Source organism: Metopolophium dirhodum, chromosome 2 (genome assembly GCF_019925205.1).
Source record: "Metopolophium dirhodum isolate CAU chromosome 2, ASM1992520v1, whole genome shotgun sequence".
Lineage (NCBI taxonomy): Eukaryota > Metazoa > Arthropoda > Insecta > Hemiptera > Aphididae > Metopolophium > Metopolophium dirhodum.
The window spans coordinates 42400743-42424344 of record NC_083561.1 but is presented as its reverse complement, the minus strand read 5'-3'; the positions used below and the strand labels follow the sequence as shown (position 1 = coordinate 42424344).

Sequence of the window (23602 nt, the reverse complement as noted above, 5' to 3'; positions counted from 1 at the left end):
TAACGAAATATTTTTGAGAACCGAAGTAGAACCATATTTATTTAATTATGTTTAGTAAAATTCTCTATAATACGATTTTTTTTTTTGGTGCATACAAGGCTTCGTAATATAGATTTTTTGATGTAATATATTATTTATAAGTAATTATAAATAATTAATCTGTCAATTTTAAAAAAGATATTAAAAAATCAAGGACCTGTTTTAATTAAAAATATGTCTTGTGAATATAATATTTAAAATTTTTATTTTTTAGTTATGATAATATGAATACAATACTATTTACGGAATTTACTCGTACAGTCGTACAAATAAAGTACTTAAATTAAATTTATCATAAAATTAAAGTATCTATAAGTACATCATAATATAGATTATAATATTATAAAAATGACAGTTCAATATTTGATATAAAACTAGTAAGTACCTATTGCACATTTTAATGAAGCAATTTTTTTTTTTTTGGTAATTCGAGTGAATTATGAATTATCATAAAAAAATGTAATTGCGTATTACTATAATACATATTTTATTTATAGGCCACATTTTTTAAGTCAAAAGGGCGAAAGCCAACTAACTTTATATTTTATACAACAGTATATATTACATATTATCCCAATAATTACTACATGTCTATACTTTATAGTTTATACATTCTTTTATATAAGGTTAATTGAGTGTAAATTGTTGATCATTAAAAATAAGCTGTATACTAATTTACATTAATTAAAGACTAAGCGTTCACATTAAATTTTACTGGGTACATATTTTTCATAGGAAAATAAAAATAAAAATGTTGAATACAATATGTAGGTAGTAGGTAGATAATTGTGGTCTTATATTCAATAACAAATTGTTTTTGTTTTATATTTGTATTCATTTATAATTAATATGTATCGTGTAGGTACTGTGACTTAGTGTAGAAGAATAGTCACGAATTCCTAGTATTTATTTTTACTTTTTAGTAGTCGTACCTAATTAGTAAATGTATGTACTAATACCTATTACAAAGATTAAAATTATAATACACCCTGTTTAAATGCAATAGAAGTATAGAATTTATGAGAAAAAAAGAACACAATTTTTTTCTCGTTGAATAAAACAACGATATTGTAATATTTATAATAATAAATAATTAGTCACTAGTCAGTACTAAGCACCACAGTACTCAGTGGTGCTTAGTGCATTGCTCCAGCGCCCACGAAATGTTTCTTACATTTGGGGGGCCCGAATAGGGTTGCATATTATATCAGGAAACGGGTTGAACATACACATGCGGTACAACATATATAAGTCTGATAAACGTATATTGAACTTCATAATTTTGAGTGAAACCAACAATAGCGGCTGTAAATTTGTGTACAACACTACAATGCAATATGCGTAATAAATGGTATATTGGTATGTGCTTACATTTTCTGAACGGAAAAAAATAACGATTTCCAAATATGGTAATTACAATTTACAGTCATGACATTAATACGGTTATATGGCATACGGGTATTTTTAGTCATCGTTTTTTTTCGTAGCGTTTATAATTGCACATCGGAAACAATACGAAAACATTCAAGTAACTATTAAGGCAAAATAATTAATTTCAATTTTGAATCGTTGTTTATAATTTTCTTGTCTTAGGAGCCGCCGAAGCAGTAGTTTTTAGTATTGAGAAAACCGATTGAGAATTGAGAACACGATTGGCAAATGGCAATAATCACAACGGTTACCACAACTGATAAGTCACAGATGAATCTGACGCCCCAATTGTGGGGACGACCAAGAAATTTTACAAGAAGTCTCTTCTCAAAGTTTTGAAGCTATAGGTATGTATCTAATAATAAGTAATAATATTGTTCTGTGACGGCGATGAATGATTACAATTATTATTATTATTTTTTTTTTATGTCGGTCATCACTTTTTAGGACTGTAAAAGTGCTTGAATTTTCTTCAACAGTAAATTTTCTGATAGGAAAGTGGATCTAATTGGTACTTTGGGGGGTCAAAAGCAAAAATTTCTCAGTAGTTTTCAAACGAGACGTGAAAAACAAAAGAAAAATTAAGAGAAAACGGGAATTTTTACGCAAAATCTGTTTTTGAGAAAATCGATTTTGGTTTTTGGTACAACTCTAAAACAAATGACAGTAGGAACATGAAATTTTGACTGAATGTTTATATTAGCATTTTCTATACACCATAACATTTTCCAAATATTTTGACTTATTTTGAGTTGTTTACGGACATTTTCAGTTTCCATTTTTTTTAGTTTTTTTTCTATGAATGTCAATAAAACTTTATTTGTTAGGTAAAAAAGCTTGAAATTTTAATACAAAGCTTCTATTACGTTGTTACAATGACGTTTGAAAAATATTAAAAATCCTTAGTCACAGTTTTTTTTATAAGCATTTAAAGTTCATAAATTGACAAATATATATCACGAAAATTAACAAATTATTTTGAGTTGAAAATTCATAAAAACTTTTCTTTTTAAATCTAAGATTTGAAAATGTAATACAAGACTATCCATACGTTTTTCTACCTTTATCAATGAAAAAATGTTTACAAGAAAGTCAAATTACATTTTTATGAGCGTTTGAAATTCATATTTTTACAACATTTGATATTCACTCGATTTCTCATAAAACGATTATCTTATTTTATTGTAATTAAAAAACGAATAACTGTAGAGACATGACAATTTTACTGAATGTTTATATTTTCAAATAGTCAGTTTTCAATTTTAGATTCTGAGCGAAACGATGAATGTATTGATTTTACAATGATGTGTGTTTTTTTTTTATTTTTTTTTTATTTTTGTGTCTGTCATCACCTTTTAGGACAGTAAAAGTGCTTGGATTTTCTTCAATAGTAACTTTTCTGATAGGAAAGTGAATCTAGTTGGTACTTTAGGGGGTCAAAAGTAAAAATTTCCCAGTAGTTTTCAAAAGCGACGCGAAAAACAAAAGAAAAATGAAGGAAAACCGGGAATTTTTACGCAACATCTGTTTTCGAGAAAATCGATTTTGGTTTTTGGTGTAATTCTAAAACAAATGACCATAGGGACATGACATTTTGACTGAATGTTTATGATTGCATTTCCTATACACCATAACATTTTCCAAATATTTTGAGCTGTTTACGGACATTGTCAATTTTCATTTTTTATAGGTTTTTTTTCTATAAATATCAATAAAATTTTACCTGTTGAGTAAAAAAGCTTGAAAATTTAATAGAAGGCTCCTGGGTTATTGTTTCAAAGGCAGATGAAAAAAATTAAAAATCCTTAGTCACAGTTTTTATTTATAAACATTTAACGTTCAAATGTTGACAAAATACTGAAAAATCACAAAAATTAGCAAATTATTTTGAGTTGAAAATTCATAAAAATTTTTCTTTTTAAATCTAAGATTTGAAAATGTAATATAAGATTACTCATAAGTTTGTCTACCTTTATCAAAAAAAAAATGTCTACAAGAAACTTAAATTAAATTTTTATGAGCGTCTGAAATTTATATTTTTACAACATTTGATATCCACTCGATTTCTCGTGTAACAATTTTCTTATTTTATTGTAATTAAAAAACGAATGATTGTAGATACTTGACAATTTCACTGAATGTTAATATTAGCATTTTCTATACACCATACAATTTTGAAAATATTTTGACTCTTTTTGAGCTGTTTACGGACATTGTCAGTTTTCAAGTTTTTTAGTTTTTTTTTCTATAAATATCAATAAAATTTTATTTATTGGGTATAAAAGGGTGAATATTTAATATAAGACTCCTGATATATCGTTCTAATAGAAGTTGAAAAATATTAAAAATACATATGCACAATTTTTTTTTATAAGCATTTACAGTTCAAATTTCGACAAAATTTATCAAATTTGTAATTTATTAACTATTTTGTAGTTAAAATTGTATAAAATGTTTAACTTTTATGGCTAAGGATTGAAAATTTAAAATAGGTTATATATAAATTACTTTATTCACAATAATATCATCAAATATACTTGGTAATATCATAGGCTGACTGACCGTTTTCGCTCAGAATCGTTTGTCTTATACAATGATATTATATCATTGAATTCAAATTTAACACTATCCATTACAGTGACCCACTTGTAACCTACTGTACAGCAGAGCGATATCCACCTACCCACCTTTTTTTTTCAATTTTTCCCCCCCCCCAAAAAAGTGTACTAGTATACTGATTTAAAGTGATTGAAACAATTTGAGGAAACTTAACATTCAAAAGTCACAGCAAATCAAAGTTGTCGATAACAGTGCTTATATACCTACAGACACTTTACGTAAAAATATAAAAACTCTTGTTCTAATATACTTTTAAAAATTTCAGGGGTCCTGGGTCTATGTAATGCATTTGCTGTTTACCGTAGGTAGTATGCCTACCTGATATGCAGTGGCGTAGGCGCAGGGCCGGCGCTAGAAGTATTGGCACCCTGAGAGAAACTATTTTTTGGCGCCTTTAACACCCTCCCCCTAGTTGATAATAGTAATAATAATATAATATAATTTTATTATAAATAGTCAATAGACCGCACGAATTATTGTGCGATAGAAATCATCACATACTCAATATTATAGTATAATAAAGCCACAACAGCCGTCGCTGCCGAAAGTATTATATAGGCTGCCGTCCGAATTGTACGACACGACGAAAATAATATCGAATATGATATTATAATATTTATAGATACTGCGAAAACATGTTTAAGTGTTTTCATAATAATAAATGTGCAAATGTGCGATTCAACACGTTATATCTACTGTTGTGCCTTATATTAATTATTATATAAAAATATAAAATTATATTAAAGTAGGTTACAAGTGGGTCACTGTAATGGATGGCGTTAAATTTGAATTCGATGATATAATATCATTGTATAAGAAAAACGATTCTGAGCGAAAACGGTCAGTCAGCCTATGATATTAGTATATTACTAAGTATATTTGATGATATTATTGTGTATTAAGTAATTTATATATTGACCTATTTACGTGGAACCTTGTTTTAAATATTCAATCTTTAGCTATAAAAGAGCATATGATACATTTTTAACTACAAAATAATTATTACATTTATAAATGCTTATAAAAAAATTGTGCCTATGTATTTTTAATATTTTTCAACTGCTATTGTAAAAATATATCAGGAGCCTTGCATTAAATTTTCACGCTTTTTTACTCAACAAATAAAATTGTATTGATATTTATAGAAAAAAAACTAAAAAAATTAAAAACTGACAATTATGTCCGTAAACAGCTTCAAGAGTCAAAATATTTTCAAAATAGTATTGGTGTATAGAAAATGAATATATAAACATTCAGTAAAATTTTCATGTATCTACAGTTATTTGTTTTTGAATAACAATAAAATAACAAAACCGCTAAAAGGAAATCGAGTGAATATCCAATATTGTAAAAATATGAACTTCAAACGTTCATAAAAGTTAAATTGGATTTGCTTGTAGACATTTTTTTTTTTATAAAGGTAGACAAACTTATGGATAGTCTTGTATTACATTTTCAAATCTTAGATTTAAAAAGAAAAGTTTTCATGAATTCTCAACTCAAAATAATTTGCTAATTTTCGTGATTTTTCCATATTTTTGTCAATATTTGAACTTTAAATGCTTATAAAAAAAACTGTGACTAAGGATTTTTAATATTTTTCAAATGTCATTGTAACAATATAGTAGGAGCCTTGTATTAAATTTTCAAGCTTTTTTACCCAACAAATAAAGTTTTATTTATATTCATAGAAAAAAAGACTAATAAAATTGTAAACTGAAAATGTTCCTAAACAGTTCAAGACAAATCAAAATATTTTGAAAATTTGATCGTGTATAGAAAATGCAAATATAAACAACCAGTGAAAATTTCATGTATATACGTTTATTTTTTTTAATGTTACACCAAAAACCAAAATCGAAAATGTATTTATCATTATAATTTGTTTTTATAATTTTATTGACATAAAATACTATTTTTAAATAGTTATTTGAAGAATTGGCTAACCAGGAAAACTTCCAAATTCCCAATGGCCTGATAAATTAAATAACGAAATTTTTATTTCTTTTGATGTTTTAAATGTTTTTATAAATCAGCTGTATTCTTTAATATAATATTATGGACCACAGCTGTAGGATAGTACCATAATATTGATTAAACATACAAACATATTTAATCAATGCCCGTTCCACAGAATAGATTTAGACATTTAGTACCTACGGCAATATTCTGCAATGGGTTGCTAAAACTCAACATGTACGAAAAACCAGGTCCTGAACATACCACTACCACACGATAGGAGCAAGGTGGAATGTGGATTGATTATAAACTAATATAATAACACGGCAAAAAACAATGATTTAAAATACCTATTAATTATTATATTATAATATCGCCACTCGGTCAGGTCGTTACGGTTCAGTAGTTCAAATTTTCCCCACACGCGTAAAGCACTAGTAGGAAGTAGGGCCATATTTTACTATAATTTTATTTTTTGGTATATCCTACAATTTTGAATATAGTACAATCCTAATAATAATAAATATAACAAATTGGCGGGCCACAAGCCGCGTGTTTGAGACCACTGCACTACCACTATTGTTCTTTGCTACTGCAGTCCTACATGGCTACATGATGGAATTTATGATCATACATTTAATATAAGTAATAAATATATTTATTCAGGTATCAATAAGTCGATAATATTATTAAGGGATGGTAATAGGGAAATTAAAAAACATCCAATCATATCCAAAAAATGTTAAATAATCTTCAGGCCCAGCCAATTACCTACATTATATATATTAAACCAAGTATAATAATTAATATTATAAATGATCCAAACTCCAAAGTCACGATTTATGATCATAAAAAACCTTCTTTATAATCGTGCATTCGTGCCACGGTTTAAGATAGAAACCGTGATTTGTGCCTAAGCCGCAATCATAGACCTTATGGCTTATACTAGTATAGGTATATCTATGGTCGCAATCTATTTCTGAAAATGATGTTATCTTTGTCGTTTTACTGTTTTCTCTCTCTCACTATTGTTCTGTGCTATAAACGGTTCCGTGTATTGTTCTAATATTCCATGATAAAATAACTGTTATTCTATCATGACGTATGGTTCCATCACAGAATTCGGTTCCATGAAAAACCGTACGCCGTATCTGATAAGCGTCGAGCCATATGTTCGCAAGGTCGAGGTTGTTTTTTTCCGCACATTCCTCATCGATGAGGCGTGTTTTCGTGGAAATATGCTGCAGTACGTACGTCTGCGTCTGTGAAACGCGAAAAAGTCTAAATTGACGACGATCTACGAATAATTACGATTCTGCCGTTTCGTTTCTCGATGCCGTCAGTTTATCATCCGCTGCACTCGATCGCAACGTTGACGCTTGCAGTGTACGCGCCGCAGACCGTAGTGTCCGATTGATGTCGAAACCAGTCGGCCGTAGACAACGGTGGTACGCGTATGTTCGTGTCCGTTTCGATTTGATATTTTTTTCGGATTTTTTCCACACTTGTCGCAGACGTATGTTGTTCCCGCCACACAATGTTGCACATGAACTCAATGAAAGTATGTAACGCACATATTTTGTATTTTACACTTTAAAATCGTTGTAATAATATATTCATATACCGATACATTGTTAACAATTCGTGTTTAGGCGGCCACGTTTCCAGCCTAGGTAATTCCATTATAGGGGTATTGTAGGATTATTGAACCATATCGCTATGGATGACGGTAGTGTGGATCAAAAGGCCAATGATGTGCAGTCTGATCTCAAACAAAATTGTGTGGAAAATGTAAATTCCATACAGCCACCTTCAAGTGATAATTGTGTAGCCAAAAAGACGTCATTTGAAATCACTAGTATCACAGAACCAAATAACGATGACAATGATGAAGATTCACCAGACACCGACTCACATGTTCACGATCACAGAACAGTAGATAACAGGCATGAAGCTGAATTGCAAAATTATGCTGACAACATGGTTATGTACAATACGTCTTCTAATGATCTAGGCAGTTCTGCTCCAGTCATACCGACTAGCTCACAATATGGTCTGGCTATTGTTGACAATTCAGATGGTGGCCATTCTTTAGGTTCCATAAAGAATGAAGATATGCATGGCATTGATGCTAATTCACAAAAGAATGAGTGCGATTTGAATGGTCTTCAAAACAAAAATAGAAATGAGAGGTTCAAAGTGGTGAAAATTGAAAGTACAGAACCATTTAAACGCGGTCGTTGGGTGTGTATGGACTTTTTAGATCATTCAATGAATCAACAACAATCAGGTACCAATAAAATAATCATGGTAAATGGTGATAACAAGGCTTATTCTCAGGCAAATGACTTGGATACTGAGCCATTGGACAATGGCCATAATGAAAGTCCTGAGTTCAGAGTCTGTACTAATAATGTCAGTACTTACACCAGTAATTGTAATAACTCTGATAATTATAAAAATCCAATTTCTACTTATAATATTGTATCATCTGGTGTAACTACTCCTATCCATAGTGCTTGTGTATCTCCTGGTCAAAGTTTACAAACTAATATGCAAGTTCCAGTTTTAACGAGTCAGCCAATTTCAACTTCTGTGCAAGCACCACAGCCACAGAGTCTTACCCAAGTTCAATTACCAGCCCAGCATAATAATATTAATCAGAATTGTCTACCACCACATTCCAGCTTACAGTCTCAGCAGATACAACAAGTGATCGCAAATGCCGGAGTAATGCAATCTCAGTTACAACAAACTCAACCAGTTATCAATGTTATGCAAAATCAAAATCCATCAATACAACCACAGTCTATTCAACATATAAATTCTGTAGACCAGAATGTCACTCAAACAATGCCACAACAATATCAACCTATGTCACAAGCAAATTTACAACAACAAATTATGCAGCATAACATGCCAGCACAATTTCAAAAATCATTTGTTCAACAGAATCAATCCGTTTTACCTAACTGTGCACCTATACAGCAATCAGTAAATCAAATGATTAATCAACAAGTTCCTCAATATTATAACTCCCCACCAGTCCAGTCTCAAAATGTTACTTCTGAATCTTCAACTACGGTGTCTATGTCCAATCAACATATTGGCCAACAGCAATTTCAGTCAATACCTATTCAAAATCACGTACAACTTCAACAGAACCAACAACAATTGCCACCCCCTGTGCAACAAATGCAACAACAGCCTAGTCCACAGCAAAATATGGTACAACAAAATCAAATGCAATCTCAAATGGTCCAACAAAATCAGCAATTGTCTCATCAACCAACCATTTCTCAGCCTAGTCAACCTCAACAAACCCAGTCTGTTCCTCAACAAAGTCAACAAATGTCTCAGCAACATATCCAACAGCCGCAACAAACACCACAACCCCAACAAACACATGTCCAGCAAGTATCTTCTTCACAGCAACAGCAACAACAACAAGCCCCTCAACAAATGCAACAAGTTGGACAACAATTACAAGGACCACAAGGTTCACAAATCCAGCAGCAATTGCCTCAGCAAACTCATCATATCAATCAACTTACTCAAATTACCAATCAACCGCAACAAATGCCTCAGTCAAATCAAATGCAACAAATAGCTCAGCAGAGTCAGCAAATTTCACATCAACCTCAACAAATTACACTACAGAGCCAACAGATACCTCTACAGACACAATTACAACATTCTAAACAAATGCAAACAACTCAAATTCAGCCTCAGTCTCAACAAATTCCTCAACAACAGCAGATTCCTCAACAACAACAGATTAGTCAGAGTCAAATGATTCATCAAAATAATCAACAAATAAATCATACAGGGCAAATGATTCCTCAGCAAACTCTTAATCAAGGACAACAGTTAAATCAACAAAACCAACAAGTTCAACAGCAACAGCAACAGCAACCCCAACAACAAATACAACAACAATTAGCACAAACTAGCCAACCTAGTCAACCAATGTCTCAACAAATTCTACAACCAAATCAAAGTATGCCTCAACAAAATCAAGTACTAAATCAGCAGTTGGGAATAAGTCAATCAAATTCCCAAATGTCTGTATCTCAATCTCAAAACCAACAAGTAATTCAGCCACAACACATGCAACAAGCTGGGCAGCAATATCAACAACCTCAACAAATGATGCAATCTCAGTCACAACAATTGCCAATGCAAAATAATCAACCCATCATGCATCAGCCAAGTTATTCACAGGCACAAAGTTTGAACGCTATGCAACTTAATCAAGCCGTAATGCAAATTCCAACCAATACTGTTACGTCTACTCAAATGCATATACAGCAGCAACAGCCAGTGGGTCAATCTAATATGATGCAGCAACCTCAAATTTCTGTTATACCACAAAATAACATACAACCAATTCCTATGTCCCAACAACAAATGACATATTCACTGCAACAACATGTGCCTATTAACCCAAACTATGCTAACAGTATGCAAAATTGTTACATTCCTTCCCAACAACAAATGGCTCCATACAAACCTTCAATGAAAACTGTAGAAACTGTCAAAAAAAAAGAAGACAATAACACTGAAGATGTTGATAATGGAACCACTAATAATGCAACTACCACTGTAGCAATCGATAACAAAATTGAACAAGCTATGGATTTGGTCAAAAGCCATCTTATGTATGCTGTGCGTGAAGAAGTAGAAGTATTAAAAGAGAAGATTGCAGAGCTAATGGATAAAGTTGGACTACTAGAAACAGAAAACTCTAATCTTAGGATGCTTGTACCACCAGACATGTTAGAACAATATAACCGTGAAAAACAAAAATCTACAAATGGTCAGTCTACTCATAATCAATAGGCTTAAGCTTAACTATTTGGTAAACCATAAAATACTAATATGTTAGGCCAAATATATAAAAAAAAACAGTGATGTGTACAGATTGTTATCTTTATTAGTTTGATTTGTACAATGTAATATTAGTAAAGACTTTGAGTTTAATCATTTTATTTTAATAGCTAACTGTGTAGCTAGGTATGTACTTTTATATTTTTTTGAGTATGATGATATTTCAAATCAAATAAGCCCATAGTTAAAAATATTCAAATGTTGAGTATTTTAGATTATGAATCAGAAGGACACTGTTATATTATATTTTGTTCATTTATACTTTTCATAAAATAATGATGATTTGTTTTTCAATGTGTTTATTTTTTAAGACTGTGTATAATTAAAAAAAATTCAAAATTTAAGTCAAAATACTGATTATTTTTTTTATTTATGGTATACGACTTAACGAGGTACATTATGTCCTTGCTTTGTGATGTGCAATTGTTTGCGAATTTAAATGTAAACTTTACTTTAAGATTGGAACTGACTGAATAAAAAAAAATTGGTTAAATTGTTAATGATAATTTTTTAGGTGTGCTGAAAAATAATGATAATTATTAATATACACTCCAACTGATTATTTTGTATAATACCCAGTATAATATTATTAAAGCTCGTATAAAAGACATTTTTTGATTGTATATTAGAATAAAATATAATTTATCTAATAAAATTACTATACTAACAAGCAACACTTAGGTAAATACAAAAATTAAATTAAATTCTACATGATAAACATATCATTGTGACATTTGTTAGTATTACCCAGAGTATAAAAATATGTATGTGTATACTCTCTTATTAGAGACATGTTTGAGAATAAATATATTTTATAAATAATACAATTAATAAGAGAGTAAAATACAATATGTTATTGTATAAAACTCTTTCTTGGAAATGGCTATAACCATTAACCAGTTTTGTTATCATTATCTCTGTCATAAGATATTTTTACTAAATTTAAATAGTCGGTCTACCTATTTCTATTACACAAACACGCTGGCATCTAATATTCTAATCACAATTGTAGTCAATAACAACATTGTTGCAGTCAACGTATTAACTTGTTGATCATTTTTAGTCTTATAAGTTACAATTTAAATGTTCTTCATATCTCTAAATTGCTCATGTTTATGGTTTTCTGAGTGTTATATTAAAAATAAAAACTCAAATTTTTGATACAGGTTGACAGGTAGTATAAAAAATATAGTCTGTAGTTATTTATAAAATGTTGTATTAAATACTCAAATATTCTTCTAATTAAACATCACTATACTATTTAAAATGTATTTTAATTATTTAAGTAAACATTTACTTAATCATATTTTAAAATAGAACTAATTAAACCAGAATCATACTTTAAAACATTTAATACTGTTTGTGATTAAAGTAGGTTTATTTTTTAAACTTATTCAACTATCATTTGTGATGTGTTTTAAACAATTATATTTTAAGAATATTAAATATTTGAGTATTTACCCTAAATACCTATTCTTACAGTTGTACTTGTTTATTTTATTTATTTTACTCATTACCTACTACATATTATTTAATACCAGAAATGTATAACACCTAATTATTAAAATATGTAATTATGACCGTTAACATGTAATTAATATCACTATGACAATTTATTTTATATTAGCTGTCTAGGCGTCAATATAGTTTTAAATAATATTTTTATTAGCTTGCTGTATAATGTGCAAAGATTTATATGTGTATTATATTTGTTTCAATTATTATGAATTGTGATAGTTTCAATATATACAAAATTGATAAGGCTTGTGAATGTATACCTAATATTTATGTATTGAAGATATTTGTTTTTGCCTTTTCAGTTCAAGAATATAATATGATCTTCTTTTTATACTCCTACTAGACAATATATATTATAATAAATAAATAACTAATTTATGATAAAAAAAACTGAGTATTAATATTATTTTTAACTATTTAACTTAGATATAGATTTTCAAGATGATTACCTCCGACTGAAATGAATTCCAACGTTGTGTGACATCTGATTGAATGCCATAACTTAAAAAACTCAACTTCATTTCTTTTTTTACCATAGTATGTTGATCGATGACTCTATTGATCATTGTTATTCCAAGTCCAAGCTGAAATATTGCACTAATTATCATAACACCGCTAATCTATATTTAAATAAAATACACAAGTATAAATTAATGCAGATTAACCGTTATTAATAACAATATAGGAAAGGTAATAGGTACCTACTAAATAATAATCATTAATACTAATGAAAAAACAAAATCAATGAAAGCTGAAAAGTAATAAGTATATGCATTATGTATGAACTAAAAAAATGGTCTACCTCTATCTTTGTGGGTATGATTTTGGGGGGGGGGGGAGTTATCACTTCTTCTATGAGGCTATCCATTTGGTCTTATATGGACTTAAATCTTCAGCTGTGGCCTGGGGGAATGCAAACAAATAAAATACAAATGAAATTCACTCTTTTCAAAACGTTGCATTCGAATATCTAATTGATGCCCCTTCCTGGCTTCCTACATATTACCAAACTTAACATTATACATTTATACACAAATCTAAAATTAAAAACTATAATATAACAAAGAAGTCAATTTTATAAAAATGACCTACATAATAGTTTATTATCTCATCCAAATCCATTAATTCCAAACTTATCCTTTTTATGACTTTATCAATTCCTGGTAATCCTCATATACGCCTGAAGTGTAAATAGTACCATGATCAGAACCATAATGAATAATGATTAATAAACATACATTGACACATAGCCACATAGGTAATAGATAATTCCATCAATGGAAAACCTACCTTCTTTTATCACTTTTCTGAGTTTTTCTTGTTATGATTTTTTTTATTCACATATTACATATCTATGCTCATTGTATCGATTTGATGTAGATTGAATATTACGTTATTACCTACATATAAGAAAAATCCATACCTCAATCTATATAATATGTTGTACGGTTTTCATTACAATCGTACTAATTGATCATTAAATATAGCATAAAATTAATCATAAATTTTTGACACTATATGTCAGTGATGTTTATATAAACTAAATAAATAACTTGTTTGCTTATTAAAAATTATTTACTTATTAACAGTTATATATGTATATTATACATAAATGTATACTATATACACTACCATAATAAATTAAATGATTTGATTAATTAATTCAGTAGGTACCTTATTCATTGATATAATATGAATATATAATGAAATAGTTTTTTAACTATTATATTAATTTGTGAATTTGCCTACACAATAGCAAAGTTGTCTTCGTATAGTTAAAGCAGTATATAATGCACAAATACATGACAACATCGTTAAAAAGCCGCTATATAAACAAAAAAATATTGTCTTATTTGTTTCTAAGTTGAGAAACGTTCTTGTGATATCCAAATTTGATAGATATTTGTCAGATGTTTTCATTAAAATAATTGAACATATCTAAAAGAAAATAATAAATAATATTTACACTTATGTTTCTTCGTAATTGGTGACTAACTTACAATATTGATTAAAACTATCTTAGTTATAGAATTGTTTATCTTATATAATATCAATATGATATATCTAACTACCAGCTTCCTATTCAGAAAGTTTTATCATAAACATATTTTTAAGTATAGTTAAGTACATATTTCTCAGAACAGGGGATATAAAAATAAAAAAGGTGGATAAGTGGATGTCGCTCTGCTGTACAGTAGGTTACAAGTGGGTCACTGTAATGGATGGTGTTAAATTTGAATTCAATGATATAATATCATTGTATAAGAAAAACGATTCTGAGCGAAAACGGTCAGTCAGCCTATGATTTTACCAAGTATATTTGATGATATTATTGTGAATAAAGTAATTTATATATAACCTATTTACGTGGAGCCTTGTTTTAAATTTTCAATCCTTAGCCATAAAAGTTAAAAATTTATAAATTTTTAACCACAAAATAATTAATAAATTATAAATTTGATAAATGTTGTCAAAATTTGAACTTTAAATGGTTATAAAAAAAAATTGTGCCTATGTATTTTTAATATTTTTCAACTGCTATTAGAACGATATATCAGGAGCCTTATATTAAATTTTCACGCTTTTTTACCTAACAAATAAAAATTTATTGATATTTATAGAAAAAAAAACTAAAAAAATTGAAAACTAACAACGCCCGTAAACAGCTCAAAAAGAGTCAAAATATTTTCAACATTTTATGGTGTATAGAAAATGCTAATATAAACATTCAGTGAAATATTCAAGTATCTACAGTCATTCGTTTTTTAATTACAATAAAATAAGAAAATTGTTACATGAGTAATCGAGTAAATATCAAATGTTGTAAAAATATAAATTTCAGACGCTCATAAAAATTTAAGTTTCTTCTAGACATTTTTTTTTTGATAAAGGTAGACAAACTTATGAGTAATCTTATATTACATTTTCAAATCTTAGATTTAAAAAGAAAAATTTTTATGAATTCTCATCAAAATAATTTGCTATTTTTCGTGATTTTTCCGTATTTTGTCAAAATTTGAACATTAAATGCTTATAATTAAAAACTGTGACTAAGGATTTTTAATTTTTTTCATCTGCCTTTGAAACAATAACCTAGGAGCCTTCTATTAAATTTTCAAGCTTTTTTACTCAACAGATAAAATTTTATTGATATTTATAGAAAAAAAAACTAAAAAAATTGAAAACTGACAATGGCCGTAAACAGCTCAAAAAGAGTCAAAATATTTTGTAAATTTTATGGTGTATAGAAAATGCTAATATAAACATTCAGTCAAAATTTCATGTCCCTATGGTCATTTGTTTTAGAGTTACACCAAAAACCAAAATCGATTTTCTCAAAAACAGATTTTGCGTAAAAATTCCCGTTTTTCCTTAATTTTTCTTTTGTTTTTCACGTCGCTTGTGAAAACTACTGGGAAATTTTTACTTTTGACCCCCTAAAGTACCAACTAGATTCACTTTCCTATCAGAAAAGTTACTATTGAAGAAAATCCAAGCACTTTTACTGTCCTAAAAGGTGATGACAGACACAAAAATAAAAAAAAAAATAAAAAAAAAAACACACATTATTGTAAAATCAATACATTCATCGCTTCGCTCAGAATCTAAAATTGGTTACAGTAATTTTAGTAACAATTAAGTATTCATTTCCAAAATCCGATAAAAACATGTATGATGTATAAATATTGATTTTCTGTGAAAAATTGTCTATGAATATTTTAGATTAATATTTATTTTATATTAGTTTAATATGATGTTTATTATGTGATTTTTGAAGTGAAACTTCTTTATAGACGGTGTAGTTACGAGAATATATATTCAAATTATGACTTATGAGTATGCGCAAACAGCAATAATTGTGTTGATACTAATCATGCTTTTTACAATTAATTCCAAACACGGTTTGGTTGTGAATGCAACGAAAAATGTTTTTTTCATGATGATTCAACAGTAGTTTGGTACCACAGTATTCCTCACTATCAGTGCCAACGAATTCGGTTGGCTTGATTGTTAATAGGTAGCACTTGCCTAGTTAATTTACAGCAAACATGTTGCAATATCTAAACAAATTGAAACACAATGGAGGAGAATCAGTTATAGAAGAAATATATTGATTTTAATATTTGGTGCTGTGTATATTTATTATTTACTCGAATTAGAAAATAGTTGAGAATATCCGTTTTTTTTTTTTAAAGGTGTTTATTAGCCCTATTTTTGTGATCGTAAAGAAGCCGAATTAATCTGTGAAGAAACATGCCAAAGCCATGATGCCTAAAGCATAATAAAAAAAATTATGTATTTACCTATTTCTTTACAATTACTTACCAAAAAACAATAATATCTAAGAATTATAAACTGAATAATATATGAGTGTAAAAATTTAAGAATTAGAACAATTTATAAAAATATGTTAAAGAACAGTTTTTTACTTCATGTCAGATTTTTTTCATAGATACCTCAAGTTCACATTTGGACGAAATATTTAATGAATTATTCGCGGGGTACTTGAAACTTTTAAAGTATAATATTATAATTGTATATTGCACACAATGATGTTATATTTATATGTATAGGTACAATGAAATGTTCAAATGAAATGTTTAAGACGAAAATTAATTCAACCTACTGAATATTACCAGTAGGAAACTAAATTATTTGAATAACAATAATATCATAAGTTATACTATTCTTCACTCAGAATCGTTTTTCGTACGTCGTACCCAATGATTTAACATGGAATTCAAATTAAATGTACCTAATTATCAACACCTACTGTATGGCAGAGTTGTTTGCCCACCTATTTTTAGTTTTTTTTCTAGAAATATTAATTTAAAAAAGGTGGGTAAGTGGATGTCACTCTGCTGTGCAGTAGGTTAAAAGTGGGTCACTGTAATGGATCGTGTTAAATTTGAATTCAATGATATAATATCATTGTATAAGAAAAACGATTCTGAGCGAAAACGGTCAGTCAGCCTATGATATTACCAAGTATATTTAATGATATTATTGTGAATAAAGTAATTTATATATAACCTATTTACATTTACGTAGAATTTTGTTTTAAATTTTCAATCCTTAGCTATAAAAGTTGAACATTTTATAAATTTAAAACTACAAAATAATTATTAAATTATTGATATTTAAATATCAAATGTTGTAAAAATATGAATTTCAAACGCTCAAAAAAATTTAATTTGACTTTCTTGTAAACATTTTTTTTGTTGATAAAAGTAGACAAATTTAGATTAAATAATTATTAAATTTGAAATTTGATAAATTTTGTCAAAATTCGAACTTTAAATGCATATAAAACAAATTGTGCCTATGTATTTTAATATTTTTCAACTGCTATTGCAACAATATATCAGGATCCTTGCATTAAATTTTCACGCTTTTTTACCCAATAAATAAAATTTTATTGATATTTATACAAAAAAAAACTAAGAAAAATTGAAATTGACAACGCCCGTAAACAGCTCAAAGAGAGTAAAATTATTTTCAAAATGTTTTCATGTATAGAAAAGGCTAATTCAATGAAAATGTCATGTATTTATGATCATTTGTTTTAGAGTTACACCAAAAGTCAAAATCGATTTTGTCGAAAACCAATTTTGCGTAAAAAATCACGTTTTTCCTTAATTTTTATTTTGTTTTTCCGGGCGCTTTTGAAAACTATTGGGAATTTTGACCTTCCAAAAGTACCAACTACATTCACTTTCCCATCAAACAAGATACTGAAGTTGAAAATCGAAGCATTATTTCGACTACTAATTGTGTACACAGACACAAAAATAAATAAAAAATAAAAAAACATCATTGTAAAATCAATACATTCATCGTTCCACTCAGAATCTAAAAATGTAGGCCAATTCAAAAAAATTGAAAGTTTAATTTATTAGTTATTTAGTTATATAAGTTCTTAAGCTGATTTTACTGGAATTATAAAACAAAGTTGAGCGTAAATCCGTAGGTAATAATTTTTTCTCAGTAAGTTCAAATTATGATGACATTGGATATTTGCACATAATATATATCCAACAATTTTAGTTTCTGAACGGAGCGATGAATGTATTGATTTTACAATGATGTGTGTGTGATTTTTTTTTTGTGTGTCTGTCATCACCTTTTAGGACAGTAAAAGTGCTTAGATTTTCTTCAAAAGTATCTTTTCTGATACGAAATTGGATTTAGTTGGTACTTTAGGGATAAAAAGTAACGCAGGGAAAAACAAAACAAAAATTTAGGTTTTCTACAAAATTGATTTTGGTTTTTGGTGTAGGAACTCTAAAACAAAATATGACCGTATATATATGAAATTTTCACTGCGGTTGCTTATATATAAGCATTTTCTATACATAATACAATTTTGATTTGTTTTAAATTGTTTACGGACATTTTCAGTTTCCAATTTTTTTTTATGATTATCAATAAAATTGTATTTGTTGAATAAAAAAACTTGAACATTTAACACAATAAGGCTCCTAATATATTGTTAGGCACAATGATATTTGAAAAATATTAAAAATCAATAAATACAATATTTTTTATAAGCATTTAAATTCAAATCTTGACAAAATACGTATAAATTACGAAAATGTGCATATTATTTTGAGTTAGAAATTCATAAAAAATTATCTTTTTGGATCTAATATTTTAAACTGTAATACAAGATCCCTCATAAGTTGAAAATTAGTTACAATTTTATTTTTATTTTGTCCAGTCTAATAATTTCAGACGTTTATTTTAGGTATTTTAAAATGTTTGTAACTTCTCAACTTTTCCGGTAGAAAAATAAAATAATTGGAGAAAAAAAATGAAAATTTGTTAAAATTGTTTGATAACCAGCTTGGTTATACCATCCTAGAAAATGTAATACAAGGTCTTTCATACAAGTAGTTCATACTTTTACCGAAAAATTACGGATAATTTTAGGCAAATTTATATGCAAATACAATGTTTTTTCAAAAATGAATTCATTCTGGTAAGACGTATATGAAATTTACGTCTTGCTTACTATAGTTATTAGTTGACAGTTGAAACTTGATAAATATATTTATTTTTTTAAAGTAATAATAATACGGGAAATGGGAGGGGCCAGCTGTTAGCTGCCCCTGCGTACGCCACTGTGTGAGGGCGTTATTTGCAAATATTCCATCCCCTCAGAATTAAATTATTACTATGACATTGTTCGAGTAATTTTACCTAACGTAAAAGATTACCTATAGCTATCTCATCTATACAAAATATATTAATATCTATAATTTTGCTCATGCTTACCATTAAAAAAATATTGGAATAAAACATTATTGATGGTTCAGTGTACATGAACACAACAATATCTTTCCATTTTTCGTTTGTACGACGGCTATCTAAGTATCTGCTATCGATCGACGTCACTGAACTATAACCTTCATACAACAACGAGGATCTACTTATGTTATGCGTACTTTTATTATCGGCTGTAGACTGCTGTGGTGATCGTTGACTTTGATTCTCCTCATTATTGTTTTCTTCCGCAGATAAAGGTTGTCCGCCGTAAGCAGACGAGGTCCTCTTTCTTTTAACTCTTCTATTGAGCTCTACTTCTTCTAATGGATGTAAACTAGTTCGCCTTTGATTGACAACGTTAGATGTGGATGATTGCGGACTTGGGTTTGGCGGGTCATTTGGATTTTGTGAAACTGAGAAATAAAAATATTTTAATTTATAAATATTTCGACCATCGACGACTCTTATTTTACCTACTTACTCCTTCGAGTGATCATTAGTTTGGATTTGTAAGAAATATAAGTATACATTTGATATGATCATTATTAAGAATTAGGTAGACTTTATAATTACCATTTTGATCAGAACCGGTGTCTATTTGTTGATTTATGTCATTTGTATTATTATCGTCATTTTGGGCTAAAGTTTTTGAATCATCATCACTCATGATAATATTAGATATACTAGTAAACAATTAAAAAATATATAGTTTAAACTAAATTGTTTATTAGGAGACTAATAATTATATATACCTAGGTTAGGCACCTATAATACTTATTTGTTACTTAGAAACATAAAAATACACATTTTATATTATATAGTTACTTGTGTACATAAGCATTATATTGCGAATAGGTAATGTAACATATAATACCTACTTAAATCACTATATATTTTATAATATATTATGTATATTATTATTACAAATATAATTATGATAAATTCAAAATAAGTTTTTCAACTATTAATTAGTTTATTGTGTGGCAAGGGCGGGAAGTGAGCTATTTCAGCCGCGGGTGAGGGCCGCATTTCGTCCAAGACTAAAATTGCCTTCCCGCACGAGCCACACATACTATTTTTTGACACGCCTCTGCGTTCATTGATCGCGCCATCACGGCAAAGGTAATTCAGGCTAGGATCTATGCAACAACCAGACTATTCTACGAAAACAATATTTCATGAAAGAAACGGTTTGGATTTTATTTACTTTAAGCGTCATGCACGGAGGTTATAACATGAATATTAGATGTAACCAAAAGCTTATGTTTTGTAAGAACCGTGGTATAGATTTCAGTATAAATAATAATAATTATTATATTAAAATAAAATAAGAATAAAAAAATGTGATCAAGGCAATGGTAATGCATTATGCGGGGATCTATGCATCAACCAAATTATTATACTATATTATACTATATACAACAATTTCATGAATGAAAAATGTTTACGCGTCATGCAAGGAGGTTATAATAATATTATGAATATAAGATGTAACCAAAAGTTTATGTTTTATGAGGACCGTAGTATAGATTTTAGTGTCTGTTTGTTCAGAGCATACCCGTGATATCTGAGCTCAGTATTCTTGGGGATTTCCATTTTACCGCCCAGTACTTTTGGGGAATTCCACTTTACCACCCGGTATTTTTGGGGATTCCCACTTTACTGCCCGCTGGACGGAAAATCATCGTTTTCCAACGCTTCAACCGTCATCGAAAACTAAACTATCGGTGCATGCAGGATTGACAAAAAATATTGTACGTATCAGTTTCTACTTTTCTAAGATACAATTATTTCAAATTGACACAGTTACGCACAAACGCATAATAATATACAATTATAATACATTTATACATAATACATATTATATAGATAGACAGTGACACCTCCCAATAGCTGACAACTCCGAAAAAGGGGACAAAATTTCAGCGACCGAGAGTGTCCGGTTTTCAGAGGTTTCACTGTAATACACACAGGCCCAAATACACTTAGCCTCTAAAGCCCTCCAAAAATGAATAAAGAAAATTAAATTAAAGTAGGGTTTTAACACCCACAAATCTCAAACGCTATTTCCGCCTATGGGCTATGAATTATACAAAACGTAAAAGAAAGAATAACTAATTATTTCTACTATTACTATTACAACAATACAAGTATACAACCCATATATGTAACCAATGAAAACAAACAATTCATAAAATATAAAAAAAAATTTGATTTCCATCGTAAATCTCAAAATTCTTGCGTGAACACTTCTTCCTAAACCACTTTTCCAATTTTTCTTTCCATAAAAACCTTAACCTTACTACGAATATTGAAAGAAAAATTAGCCAAATCGGTGGAGCCGTTCTCAAGTGATCCGATTAACAATGGATTACCAACTGCCTTTCATAGTTTCATTTTTATTACATGATATTATATTATATTAGGTATATATTATAGATTTTATTAGTAATTGGCTGCCGCCATTAATTATTATAGTATAGTCACTATTATGGTTGCTAATATATAGGTATAAGTTCTGACTTAAATTTGGTGAAATAGGGTTATTTTATTTTATAACAATAATTCAGGCCCAACATTATAAAATATGGTTGAACAATTGGTGGTTGACACATCAAATACGTTGTTTCAAATTCTGTAACTGTTTTTTTATAAATTCCATATTTAGTGATACCTAACTTAAACTAATAAAGAATTTTAATTTGTAATGCTGCAAAAAAAAATTGTACTCACATGACCTGCGAATTTATCTAAGCACGCACTAACGTCCGACTCCCATCATACAGGTATAGCAGGTATTAGTGTACTACGAAAATAAACTCATTCTTCTTTATATACCTATATATTATTATAGTCATTAATCATTAAATAGGTATGTAGGTACATTGTATACATAATGTAATACATATAAATATATAATGTATAATATACCTATAGGTATACGCAATACGCCTACTATACGCGCGGGACCTTCATAATGTTAATAAAATTAAATGAGGATTATTAATACAATATTTCGTTTATCTTCCCTAATCCCTCCATATGATGTACCTGTAGTAACTATAAGTTATAACAACATTCCAATCATATGTTATTTGCGTTTGGACGAGTTTATGCGATTGGAATGCGGTTGGGCCGTTTGGGAAATTCAATACATACCTTAAGATACCTGACAATATAGGATAATTTAGACAATGTTTACAAAATGTCAAGTCAGTCACGGAAGTGGCGTATATAGGGTGGGGGGGGTTAAGGGTTCAACCCCCCCCCAATGTATTGTTGGTATACGGCATTTTATTGCGACTAATTTATAATATTAATTAAATATATTTTTTTTCTATCCTCCTCCTCCTCCCTTTTTATACGCCACTGAGTTACGGTGGTCTGATCGGTCTTAACTTTATGAAATAAACAAATTAAAACTTTTAAAAACAAATAATAATGACATAATTAAACAATTTACTGTTACAAATTATATACAATTATTAAGGAACGAAAAATGTTCTTTATTTAAGCCACAAACGATTTAATTCCTTTTTAACAAGATGAACGTGAACTAATTTCTTTTTAAAGGAATTTTCCAAGCACTGGAGTGAATTCTCCTATTTTAAAATTTAAAGGTAAGATGATTATCGTAGGCCCCACGTTTTATTGATATTATTGTTTTGTAGTAAATTATGACCTTTTTGAAACTGTACATTTAAAATTTAAATGATCATATTATCATAACTTATTTAAGACGCCCGGTGCCGATGCCATTTTGTCCTCAAAAATACACTCAGCGGGAATAACGATACCGCCTTGTAGAATCAACCAAATTTTACAATTTTTTTTTTAATTGCTAGAGGGAAATATTTTACAGCCCGCATCGATCTCT

At 28.8% G+C, this 23602-nt stretch overlaps 2 protein-coding genes and 1 long non-coding RNA gene across 6 annotated transcripts in view; 2 read left to right on the top strand and 1 right to left on the bottom strand.

Annotated features, from left to right (window-relative positions):
* Nucleotides 1–22945, bottom strand: part of LOC132938116 (uncharacterized) — a 32654-nt gene extending 9709 nt beyond the window's left edge. For 3 of the 4 annotated variants that reach the window (XM_061004792.1, XM_061004794.1, XM_061004793.1), the window contains exons 1-3: nt 20299–20577; nt 19735–20138; nt 12906–13076 (exon numbers count right to left, since the gene is read on the bottom strand). In XM_061004792.1, coding sequence (XP_060860775.1) covers nt 12906–13076; nt 19735–20138; nt 20299–20392 — 669 coding nt within the window. In that variant the 5' untranslated portion in view covers nt 20393–20577. Of the gene's footprint in view, nt 1–12905; nt 13077–19734; nt 20139–20298; nt 20578–22458 lie in introns of those variants that run through there. The other variant, XM_061004791.1, reaches the window with a different exon arrangement.
* Nucleotides 1313–4749, top strand: LOC132938122 (uncharacterized). The gene is made up of 3 exons (XR_009663874.1): nt 1313–1567; nt 1633–1817; nt 4355–4749. It is a non-coding gene; the product is annotated as an uncharacterized LOC132938122 (long non-coding RNA).
* LOC132938108 (transcription factor SPT20 homolog) lies at nt 7251–11431 on the top strand. Its single transcript, XM_061004782.1, has 2 exons — nt 7251–7609; nt 7701–11431. Exon 2 carries the CDS (start codon nt 7768–7770, stop codon nt 10888–10890), a length of 3123 nt encoding a protein of 1040 aa, XP_060860765.1. The 5' UTR covers nt 7251–7609; nt 7701–7767; the 3' UTR covers nt 10891–11431.
* Nucleotides 22946–23602: the final 657 nt, after the last annotated feature.

Bases quoted from the DNA above. Each gene is read 5' to 3' on its own strand.
- LOC132938108 (XM_061004782.1), top strand. From the start codon at position 7,768: ATGGATGACGGTAGTGTGGATCAAAAGGCCAATGATGTGCAGTCTGAT.